The 11728-nt window shown below is 52.9% G+C and overlaps 2 protein-coding genes across 6 annotated transcripts in view; one reads left to right on the forward strand and one right to left on the reverse strand.

Moving 5' to 3' along the window:
* Positions 1-3648: 3648 nt before the first annotated feature.
* Positions 3649-10048, reverse strand: Bcl2l12 (BCL2 like 12). 2 transcript variants are annotated; one of them, XM_004646437.2, is made up of 7 exons: positions 9934-10048; positions 9033-9147; positions 8704-8846; positions 7589-7675; positions 7422-7513; positions 6609-6896; positions 3649-3842 (listed from the first exon to the last, which is right to left on the reverse strand). In XM_004646437.2, exons 2-7 carry the CDS (start codon positions 9137-9139, stop codon positions 3792-3794), a joined length of 768 nt encoding a protein of 255 aa, XP_004646494.1. In that variant the 5' UTR covers positions 9140-9147; positions 9934-10048; the 3' UTR covers positions 3649-3791. The 2 variants fall into 2 exon arrangements, with proteins under 2 accessions (XP_004646494.1, XP_023562484.1); XM_023706716.1 differs by lacking the exon at positions 9934-10048 and adding an exon at positions 9733-9854.
* A 93-nt stretch (positions 10049-10141) lies between these two features.
* Irf3 (interferon regulatory factor 3) overlaps positions 10142-11728 on the forward strand; it is a 4908-nt gene continuing 3321 nt past the window's right edge. For 2 of the 4 annotated variants that reach the window (XM_023706715.1, XM_023706714.1), the window contains exons 1-2: positions 10142-10351; positions 11120-11292. In XM_023706715.1, the coding sequence (XP_023562483.1) occupies positions 11128-11292 (165 nt within the window). In that variant the 5' untranslated portion in view covers positions 10142-10351; positions 11120-11127. Of the gene's footprint in view, positions 10352-11099; positions 11293-11728 lie in introns of all 4 variants that reach the window. The other 2 variants (XM_023706713.1, XM_012512748.2) reach the window with 2 other exon arrangements.

Here is an 11728-nt window from a genome sequence, read left to right on the forward strand (position 1 = left end):
AAAGATCAGGCCTGCCTATCCTGGCGTTCAGAGCCCCGCCTCTCCAAGTGAACCGGGATGGGGAAACCCACGGGTCTATCTCAGAGTGCGTCAGATGATTGGGCACAGTCAACCAGGAGCTCCCGCCCTTTTATCACCAGCACCACCCCAAAGCTTCCCGGCAGCCTCCACGCTAAGAGTACCTCTTGAATCAGAGCTGTCTATCAGCAGATCTACCCGCCTCTTAATTACTCTCATTGGTTTATGGAGCAATTAAGATGACGTTCGAGGCCTTTGGCCCGCCCTCCCTGCCTTCAAGAACAACAGGGCAATAGGCCCATGAGGAGGGAAGGGCGGGCCTCCAGGCACTCCGATTGGGCTAGATGAACTGTCACTCACTCCCAGTCTATGAATTCTCCCAGGCGGAGGGGAATCCAGGACGAACAAGAGCACCTATGTCCCTTTACCAAGGGGGAAGAATCTAAGTAATGTGAGGCCAAGGAAGAGGGTAGACTTGTCCGGGATCCCAAAAGAAATCAGGAGTAGGAATAAGACATAAGCGCATTAAGCCCTCTACTGTATTGCTTCAGGTTTGTGAAACCCATTGCCCCTTCTCACGCTGTTTGGCCCTTGCCGGGCCCCGCCCCTTGTCTGGAACACCCACCTCCCTTTGTCTGGGGAACTCCTACTCCACGCTTGGGGTCGCTTGGAAGACACCACCTCCGGGAAGATCTGCGCGCTCTGTAGAAGTTACTGGTTGCATGAGGGGCAAACCACATGGCAGAGTTCGTGAGCGTTGCCCTTCCTGTCCCACTACCGTCCTCGCTGCAAACCTCTCCAGTCCCCTCCGGATGAGCCATCTCCCTTGCCCCGGGCCGCTGCCCAGGCTGTGCCGGGTTCCTCACTTCCTTACTGACAAGAGATTTCCAGCATTTCTTTTTTGATGAGTTCCGGATGCCCCTCCGTACTGTCACTTCCTTCACAGCAGCGCTTCTTTCTGGGTCCCCAAATCAGAACAGCCCCGCCTCCCAGCCCAGCACCAGAGGACTGTCTGGAGACTTCCTCCAGCTGCCTGTCAGTCCCCAACCCCGCCTCCTCTGCTGCTCGCTGCCGGCCGGGGCACCCCAGATCCCCGGGAGAAAATCTCAGACCCCAGCTTGGCCGCGTGCTCCCCACCAACTTTGGCCTCCAATGCTTCCCAGTCCCTGCTGGGCTCTGGATCCTGACCTAGTTGCCTGAGACCACGACACACTGGCGCTAATGTGTCATCACACTGCTTACCCTCTTTAAAAAGGGTCACTCTTCTTTAAGACGAGCTCTCTAGGTGAATGTGGTGGCCCATACCGATAATCATGGTCCTCTGTGAGGCTGAGACAGGAGATCTAGAGTTCGAGCCCAACCTATGTAATTTAGCCTCTTAGCGAGACCCTGTCTCAAAATAGGAAATGAAAAAGGCTGGGGATGTAACGCAGTGCAAAGTCTTGGGCTCAGTCCTCAGTACAGAAGAAAAAAAAAAGGAAAACAAGCTCCTTTATCTACTGCCAATAAATGTAGTTCATACGGACTGAGAGCTCTAAGTACTAGTGAACCTTGGTGAGTTTTAAATAAATGAATACAAGCCTGCCATCGTAGTGCATGCATTCAGTAATGCCAGCACTGGAGAAGCTGAGGCAGGAGACCACTGAGAGTTCGAGGACAGCCTGGGCTACACAGGTGAGTTCAGGACCACCTTGAACTACCTAGTGGAAAGCCCGTCTCAAGGTGTGGGGGAACAAGCCTATAATCCCAGCACTCAGGAGGCTGAGGGAGGAGGATGACTGAATTCAAGGCCAGCCTGGACTACATGGTGAGACCCTGCCTCAAACAGTATGGGAGGCTGAGGCAGGAGGATTGCTGTAACTTCCAAGGCCAGCCCGGGATTACTACACAATGAAACACTATCTCAGAAACGAACAATGAAAACTGTCTCAAACACATCCAGCTGTCCCAGCACCCTACCAGAGCAGGCACTGTTATTGCCATCGTTTTACAGGTGTGGAAGCTTAAGGCAGAGGGGGGAAGTGGTTTACTCATTTATTTGTGATTCTGGGGATAGAAGGCAGAGCCTCGTGCCGGCTAGGCAAGAGCCCCACCCCCAGCCTCCAGTTACACACTTAGGGCAGCTGAGTTCATCCTTCCCCGGGATGGAGCCCCGCGCATTTGTCCTCAGCTACAGCCCCAGCTCTTTGTTATTTTGAGGCAGGGTCTCACGAAGTGGCTGAGTTGCCCAACCGAGGCTGAAACCTGCAATCCTCCCTTGTCCTTAAGCCAACTCTAACAAAGATGTGATTAATGTACCAAATACACACCCAACTCAGTTTGATGAGATACAGCTGCGTACCCACTCTCTCCATCACCCCAAAATCTCTTCATGATGCCCCTAGCCGCACTTTGTTTCTTGTTACTGTAGTTTCACTCCCACTTGTCTAACAAAAAATTTTTTTCTAGTGCTTGGTATTCAACCGGGGTCAGTTTACCAGAGCTAGATCTCCAGCCCTTTTTGAGATGGGTCATTTTTGATACTCCTGCCTCAGCCTCTGGAGTAACTCAGATTACATACAGTGTCTAAATTTTCATATGAGGGGCTGGGGATATGGCTCAGTGGAATAAGCACTTCCCTGGCAAGTGCAAGGGCCTGAGTTCAATCCCCAGTTCAGAAAAAAAATAAAAATAAAAATAAATTTTCATAGGAATGGATTATATAGTATGTGCTCAGTTTTCTTTGTAGAGTACATCATAATTTTTAATTATTTTGAGACAGGCTCTTCTTGCCTCAGTCTCCCAACTGCTAGGATTACAGGTGTGTGCCACCATGTCTATATTTATGTCTATTTATTATTATTTATTTTGAGACAGGGTCTTGCTGTGTAGTCCAGGCTGGTCTCAGGTTCTGGGGATCCTCCTCCCTCAGCCTCCTGTATATGAGGATTCCAGGAGTATACTACCATGCCTGGTTTTACCTCAATTTATAACCAGAGAGATCTCAGAACCAATCTAGTTTGCTTTTTTTGTTTTGTCTTTTTAAATACAGGGCCTCAGGGGCTGGTGAGATGGCTCGGTGGTCTAGAGCACCTACTTGGAACAGGCTTGGCAAGGCACAGGGATCACCGTTCAATTCCCCAGCGCCACATGCCAGCCAGCCCCGCCCCCTGGTGGGCTGAGCTGGTCACACACACACACAAATAAAATTTTTTAAAAAATTAAATAAATAAATAAATACAGGGTCTCGGGGCCAGAGAGATAGCTCAGTAAAATACTTGCTTGGTAAGTGCAAAGGCCTGAGTTCAATCCCCAGTTCCGCCAAATAAATAAATAATAAAGGCTCTCACTATGCAGTTCAGGCTGGCCTTGAACTCACAACGATCCTTCTGCCTCAGGCTCCCTAGTGCAGGCAGGTGTGTACTAGCACACCAGGCTTTTTTTTTTTCTTTTTGAGACTGGGTCTATATAGTTAAAAATGGTCCCAAACTTAGGTAGCTCAGGCTGGCCTTGAACTCTAGGTGATCCTCCTGCCTCTGCCTCCCCTACTTAGAATTTTAGAGCTAGAGGTAGGGCACTTGCCTAGGCCCCTTGCACTGAAAAAGAAGGAAAAAACTTTCGGTTTTCCAAATATTCCAAAAAGTCTTTAATATCTAAAATTTAAAACAAATCTTTTTTGGCAAATCAGGTAGGGCAGCCACCACCCACAGCCCTGAGTAAAGGAAGAAATTGGAAAGGCACACAAGGAGGGCAGGGCTAGAGGTCCAGTCTTGCAGCAGCTTCTGAGGTCCGGCTCAGTCCAAGGGTAAGTTCAGGTCCACTGGGGAGGCGGCCAGGATGCCCTCCTGGAAAGGACAGCAGCACAGCTGAGGGCAGGAGGGCGACTTTTGGGAGCCAGGAAGCTAGGAAAGTGATCAAGTGTGTGTGGGTGTGTGTGGGTAGGCCTAGGCGGCAGGGCCTAAGCCACAAGCTACTTCCCTCCTGGAATAAACAGCTTGTCTGGTTAAGGCCAGCTATTAGTCGCTAAGCAACCTTGTGTCACGTGTTACAAACTTTGCAAAAGTATAAATAAAGGATCATTCTGTAGTGCCATCACGTTAGTCTTGCCTATCAGACAGACCAGCGGCCACCTAGCCCAGCTTTTGTCTTCCTGTACATCTTTCTCTTTTCTGCCGCCCTTTCGGGATCGCAGTAAGACCAACGGATCCCTTGAGGTGACCACCCCGCCTGCGGAGAGGCGAGGCGGGAGGAGGGAGCGCGAGGATGGAGTGGGGGGCATCCAGAAGTGGACCAGAGACTTGGGTGATTAAGGGCAGAGGCTGAGTGGTAGCTGTGGGCCCTGTTTGAGGGGCTTTTCCACTCCACCCTGTCAGGACAAGGACAGGGACAGAACCCAAGAGGCTGCGGCGGGGTTTCAGCAGGGTTAGGCTGCTGAAATCCTTGGCCTGGCACCTGTCTCTTCCGAGCCTGCCTGTTACTACCCTGTAAAAGCAGCCTAGCTTACAAGCATGAGAGCTTCCCTGCTCAATTTGTTTTTGTTTTGGTTTTAGGTAGGGTTTTGGCATGCAGTAGTTCAAGTTGGCCTTGAACTCCCAGGATCCTCCTGGCACAGCCTCCAGAGTGCAGGGATCCTAATTGGCTCCATGCTTACCTGGGTCGGAGGGGGATCTCCCTCTCGCCGCCCGGGACACCTCCAGGTCTCCCAAGCTCCCCTAGCGCGCTCCTGCCCCTCTGGGCCATTTACGCACACACTCTCAGGGAGTGCAGAGGTGGCTGCCAGGCCACCGGCAAAACGGTCCCTTGTCACCCCCAGCGCCAACGTCAGGGGGCACCAGAGAAACAGGAACACCAAGTCAGGACCCACTGCTGAGTCCAAGTTCACAGTGAGTGACAGTCTTGCTGCCTGTCCCTCTCGCTGCTCTAGCCCCACAAGCCACCTCTAGAGAACCGGGAAGGGTCCTTCACACGGCCATGGGAGACTGAGGTGGTGGCCAAGGAGGGAATACCAGAGCTAGGAAGGTGGGGACAGCTACAGGTCACCCTGCACCCTGGCGCACATGCCGAGGCCTGCACTAAAGGTGAAGCCAGGAACAGAAGAGTAGAGACTGCTCAGTATTCAGAAGAGGAATTGGGAAGTGGGTACGACACAAGGAAGCAGAACACAGGTGTGAGAGCGCACAGGACTGTGAAGAGCTTGCCAGCCCTTTCAGATAGGAGCTTGGACGGAGGGCCTGAGGGTCGGGGTTTGCAACGCTAGCAATGGAAGCCGGCTCTCTTGCATGGTAGGCAAGAACGCCAGCACTGACCTACCTAATCTCCCTGTTTTGTTTCCCTTTTCTAAAAAAAAAATTGGGGGGCCAAGGAGATGGCTCAGTACAATAAGCACTTGCCTGGCAAGTGCAAGGGCCTGAGTTCAATCCCTGGTTCTGAAAGAAAAAAAAAACAAAACAAAACTGGGGGGCAAGGTCTTACAGTATAGTACAGGCTGGCCTCAAATTTGTGGTGACCTCTTGCCTCAGCCTTCTGAGTGCTGGGAGGGATCGCAGGTGTGTGCCACCAATGCCTGGCTACTTGCTCTGGAGACAGGGTTACACTGTGCAGCTCAGGCTGGCTTTGAGTCTCCTCAAATGTCGGGATTACAGGTGTGCACCCTGCTCTGGCCTTTTCTTAAATTTTGATTTTTTTTTTTTTCTTTGAGACAGAACCTCACTATGTAGCTTAGACTGCACTATTTCCCCCCACCCCCCCCCAGAACCGGGGATTGAACTCAGGCCCTTGCATTTGCCAGGAAGCGCTTATTCCACTGAGCCATCTCCCCGGCCCCTAGACTGAACTACTGTTATATAGCCCAGGCTGTCCTTCAACTCACGGTGCTTCCCCTGCATTGGCACGCTGAGTGGTTGGGTCACAGGTATGTGCCACTACTACACCAAGTTGGTAGCTTACCTGGGGTCCTGGGCTCAGTACCCAGCAGCATAAATAAGAAGCCAGGCATAGTGGTACACACCTGGAATCCCTGCCCCTGGGAGACTGAGGCAGATGGATTGTTGGGCGTTCAAGACCAGCCTGGGCTATAAAGTGAGCTGAAGGCCGGCCTGAACTGCATAACAAGACCTTGTCTCAAAACCGAACAAATACATAAGGGCAAGGAAGCCCCCCCCCCATTATCCCAGGGCACCGCAGAAGCAGAAGCGAGGAGGCAGAGAAAGGGATGTGAAGGTAGGGCATTTTGGCAGGCAGCATAGGAGAGGCAGGCAGTAACCAAGCGATCATGAAAATGCCCAAAGGTGCCAGGCTGTGCACCAAGTATGCCCCACCTACTCCCCACAGGGACCCTCAGGCCAGGACCACCAACCCCACCTTACAGAGGAGGACACAGGAGGCCTGTGAGGGCCCTGCCTATTTGGTATCTGACAGCTGGTGTCCACCAGTGACTTTAGCTGGGCACAGTGTCCGAACGAATCTGTGCCCAGTGCCCAGCTCGAGGCTCAGTAACAGACTGAATGAATGGTGGAGCTGGGAGGTGACAGGATTGCAAGGAAACTACACCACCCCTACCCACTCTGTGGTGGCACAGCTGTACACTGGGGCTCAGAGGTTTGGTGGCTTACCCAGCCCCCTTGGGCCTGGATCCAGGGTGTAAAGCTGTGCACATGCTCCACACTGAGGCCAGCCAGGGTGCCCCCCAGCCGGGCCACACGCCGGCTCAGCTCCATAGCCAGGGCCAGGCGGGCCAGGGGCTCAGGGGAAGGCGGTGGGGGCCCAGGGCATGGTAGTGAAGGGCTGGTGCAGCTCAGACCAGGACTGCCCTCCCGGCTGGAGAACAGCTCCACTAGGCGGGCGAAGGAACCAGTGGACAGGCGGGCCAGCCTGCGACGCAGGGCGGGGTCTAGCGCCAGCTGTGGGATGGGAGGGAAAGAGGCAGCTGACCTCACTCAGCCAGGCCAGGATGGCTGACACTAGCCACGGCCCATCCATTCCCCCATCAGTCTCAGACTCTATGGTCTCTACCAAAAGGCCTCCCAATGTGGCCTAGAACCTAAGCCACACACCCCCAACTAGTTCTTCACTGCCAGAGCCAAGTCTTACTTTAGCTGAGTTTTAGAATGCTAATCTAGCCATGCCTCTTGCATTCGGGGAATGCAACCTTAACACCAAAGAAAGCCATTCACTTAAATACCCTAACCATGCCCCATCATTCAACCCTTCTTTGAAGGTCTCTCTCCTTTCCAATCTTCCAAAGAAAATGTAGATTCAGCTGCTTTTTTTTAGTACCCAGGATCAATCTCAGGACCTTGTACTTGCCAAGCAGATGCTTAAGCTGCTGAGCTATCTCCCCAGCCCCAAATTCAGCTTCTGATCCCTCACCCCAACCATCCCACCACTCCTGTCCTCAAGAGACCACTGAACAGAGGGTCTGTCACCTTCTGGTTGATAACTTCTGCCTCCTCCTCCAGCAAGGCCACCAGCCTCCGCAGCAGAGCTTCCTTCTCCGTGGGTGGGGGACCCTGCAACTCTAGGGGCAGAAGATAATTGGCCTGGAGACAGTGCCCCCTTCCCTCCCCCTTCTCTAGGGCCCCTCTGTCCTCACCTGGGCTGGGTGGAGACCTTAGCTGCTCTTGGACCAGCTGTTCTAGCCGCTGGGCCACCAGGGTATAGAAGTCAGGGGCAGCTGGGCCTGGGGTGCAAACAGTCAATGACACTTGGTCTCTTTGGGGTAAAATGAAGTTCAGTGAACAAACCTGATAAAAGATCCTCATATTATTGAAACTGTCCTACTGATTGATTTTAAAATTATCTCATTGCCATTTGTTTCTCAATAAAATTATTTTTTAAATAATCCTCAAATTCTGTACCTTCCACTTTGTTGTATGGAACTCCAAATGTCAGCACTAGACTGGACTTTGAAGATTATTCCATACAAGGAAGGCAGACAAGGCATCCCTGCTCACTACCCTCTCCTTCACATTTCAGACATCACCAATTGATCACAGAATTCCTCTCTCTCACAGCAAATTCCTTTTCATGCTAGTGCCATGGCAGCCAGTACTAGTCTATCTTGCTTTACCTATGAGAGGAAACCTGTCCCTCACTCTTAAGCTTGATGACCTGCTACCCCGCTGCTATTCTGCTTCTAAAAAAAACAGAGAAGCAGAGAAAAGATTTTTCCTAGTAATACAAACGTATCCTAGTAATACAAATATCCCTGACTCTACTAGGGATACCTGTTTCTGCTAAAGGGACACTCTTAGGGGCCAGAAGCACAGATGGAAACAAATACCAACTAAAGGGGGTAGCCTGGGCTTAGTGACATATGCCTGTAGTTTCAGCACTTGGAAGAATGATGCAGAAGTATCTCTCCAAGGCCAGTCTGAGCTACAGATCAAGACCCTGTTTTTAAAAGAATGACCAAAGCCCACAAATGCCTAACCTCCCCACAGTTAGCTCACAGAATTGACAAAAATCTGAGCTGGAAGGGGCCGGGGAGATGGCTCAGTAGAATAAACTGGCAAGCGCAAGGGTCTGAGTTCAATCCCAGTTCCACCAAAAAAAAGTCTGAGCTGGAGCTGAGGGCAGAATGATAAAGGGGGTGCTGGAGACCTCACACAGCTCCATGCTAGCTAAGAGACCTTGAAATAGTACTTGGCAGTACTTTAGGATCCTGGCCCTGCTGGTTCCAGGGTTAGGATCTAAGGAGTCTCTTACCAGGTGCTGAGCCATAGCAGGGGCGGAGGGGCAGGGAGCAAGGCCTAGAGGACTCAGGAGGAACGGCTCCTCGGCCCAGGGGACAGGGAAGACATCTTCGAAGGCGGCTCAGGAAGTCCGTTGGCTCCACTTGGGCAGGGCTCCTGGGGAGAGGACCTCAGAGAGTGACCCCAGAGACGTCCTGCAAGCAGTCCCTTTCTCCTCTTGGAGGACCCTTCCTTGGAACCCCAGGGAGACAGACAGGAAAGAGAAGACAGGCTGAGATCAGGAGCAAGAGTTAAAGAGGCCTTCGACCCCCAAGCCTGGGGGAAGAGAGCAAGCCCTCCTACCTCGGTGGAGTGGGGGGCAGGGACCCGGCAGCCTCGCCCTGCCTCAGAAAGGCAGCTAGGACCCTCAGCGTGTCCTCCCGGAGCCCCAGCTCTTCTGAGCCTGCCATGGAGGCAGCTGTAAGAGACAGGCAGAGAGATGGTCTCAAGGTTTTGTTGGAGGGGTCGGGGAGATGGCTCTGTGGAATAAGCGCTGCCCTGGCAATCGCAAGGGCCTGAGTTCAATCCCTGGCTCTGTTGGAAGCGGAGGCTTCGGGGGCCAGAACTCCTAGGCCCTGAATGGAGAACAGACAGGAACCATATCCCCAAGAGTAGGGTGCTGAATCTTTTTTAAAAATTTTATTTATTTGTGGGCGGGGGGCAACTCAGCCCACCAGGGGGCGGGGCTGGCTGGCATGTGGTGCTGGGGGATTGAAGCGTGGTCCCTGTGCTTTGCTAAGCTTGTTCTAAGTAGGTGCTTTAGACCACTGAGCCATCTCACCAGCCCCAAGGGTGCTGAATCTTTGGGAAGAGTTGGGGTTTGGGACCAAAATTCCTGGGTTACCAGTGGGAGATTTGGGATGAGAACTACTTTACCTTGGGAAAGGGGGACGTAGACTCCTGGTTCTGAGGAGAATGAGATTTGACTCTATTCAAGCAGTGTGAGCATTGTGAAGGAGCCAAACACCAAGCTGCTTTAACTCAGATCAGAAACTGCCAATACCAGCAGGCTTTGCGGCAAACAGTTCCCTTGTTCCGTGCTTCTTCGGCGCTCAGCCTTCTGGGAAGTGTAGTTCCAAGCATCAGGATGGCCCGGGGGCCTTCAGCGTTGGGAGCCGGGGAAGCGGGGTTAGGATGTCAGTTCCTGGATTCTGGTCCCCTCCTCTTCCCTCCTTACCCCAGCCCTCGACAACACCCTACTCACCTAGTGCAGGGCTCCGCCGCAGCCGCCGTCCTCGCCCCCGCCACCACTCACGTTGTACAAACTTTTTATTAGTTCAACTTTCCCGCGCCTGCGCACTGCTGACTTGTTAACCGCCCCAAGGCAGAAGGGGCGGGGCGGAGTGCCGTCTAATTTGCATATGACGTTCCCAGGATGCCTGTGGCCGGAAGATGAAAAAAGAACTTAAATGGTACAGCCGGGTTCTTAGCACCGCCCAATTGTGTTTTGAATTTTTACCCAAAGGATAGTAAAGTTTTTACCATAGAAAAATCGATAGAGAAGAACGATCCCAGCGCTCTGTTGTTTAGCTAATAGGAAACGGGGTACGTAGGTTCGAGAGATACCAGGAGCACGCAAAGAGGGTGCAGCCCCATACCCAGCGCGCCTCGATACTTCCAAGGTAGGTAACGCGGAAGAGCTGGGGAAAGCTTGAAGAGCTGGCATCCGGAGCGAGCATCGAGGGAGAGGAAGGGTCTGCACTGATAGCTGCAGAGGAAGGCTGTGCACTCTGCGAAACAAGCAGGGAGGACCGGGGAGATAGCTCAGAATAAGCGCTTCCCTGGCAAGCGGAAGGGTCTGAGTTCAATCCCCGGTTCCGCCAAAAAACAAACAAACAAAAAAATACAATCAGGGAGCTGCAATGGCTGGCGCTGGAGTTCGGCTAAGGGAAAACTAGAGAAACTCAGGAGGAAGAGAGGCGCCCTCTTCACTGGAGGTTCCAGGGAATGGGGGGGGCAGGTCTCCCCCCCCCCGGGGGTCGTTGTGGATGGAGGGATTAGGAAAGGGGATCTGTGGCATAATGGTAGACGTCTGCATGGGGCAAAGTACGGGAGTAGCAGCTACGCTGAAATAACTAGGGAGGAAGGCCATTCTGGAAGTAGGGCTACCTGCTTGATGATGTGGGTAAGGCAAGAAAGCGAAGGGTCTGAACTGGAGGAATTGAGAGACTAGAGCGGCTGCTGAACACTTGGGAAGGGAAGAGAGTCGGCTCCGGATATGGAGAGTCCTCTCAGGACAGGAGCACGGCAGAGGTCCCCGGTTTGTACCCCAGGAAAACATGGGTGAAGGGCCTGCCCCGTAGCTCGGGAGAGGGAGGTCTCGGTGTGAGCGCCCCGGGCGAGCGGGCCCAGAAGCCTGCCCGCTCCCAGGAACTGTCCCGTGCGCGCAGGCCCGACTATGGGAACCCCGAAGCCGCGGATCTTGCCCTGGCTGGTGGCGATGCTGGACGGGGGGCAGCTGGAAGGTGTGGCCTGGCTGGACGAGAGGCGCACGCGCTTCCGCATCCCTTGGAAGCACGGCCTGAGGCAGGATGCGCAGGTGAAAGACTTCGGCATCTTCCAGGTGCGTGGGCCCCGGAGTACAGTAAGTACGGGAAACCGAGAGCTCTGCACGGAGCGAAGAGGACTGTGGTAGAGCTCTTGTTCATGCACAAGGCTTTGGTTTGATCCTTCGCACCACAATTGGTGTAGTCTTGGATCTGGAGGGACGGGGCCATTAAAAACCTTCCTGATGGGATACTACAGGCAAGGAATGGCTAGTTTTGGGATTAGACCAGTGAAGTGGGCTTGGATGACTAAGGAAGTGCGTCCTCGAGATTGGGAGCTCATTGTGGGTGGGGCCATCGTGGTAGAATTCTTGAAACACTGGAGATTGGGTGACTGACCACCAAATTAGGATAATGTGGTAAACTGTTAGAAATGTGATGAGATGGTGTTATCAGAGTGTGCTGGAGCAGTGTAGCCAAATTAGACACCAAGCATAGAAAACTAGTGGGTTT

Source organism: Octodon degus, unplaced genomic scaffold (genome assembly GCF_000260255.1).
Source record: "Octodon degus isolate 3935 unplaced genomic scaffold, OctDeg1.0 scaffold00268, whole genome shotgun sequence".
Classification (NCBI taxonomy): domain Eukaryota; kingdom Metazoa; phylum Chordata; class Mammalia; order Rodentia; family Octodontidae; genus Octodon; species Octodon degus.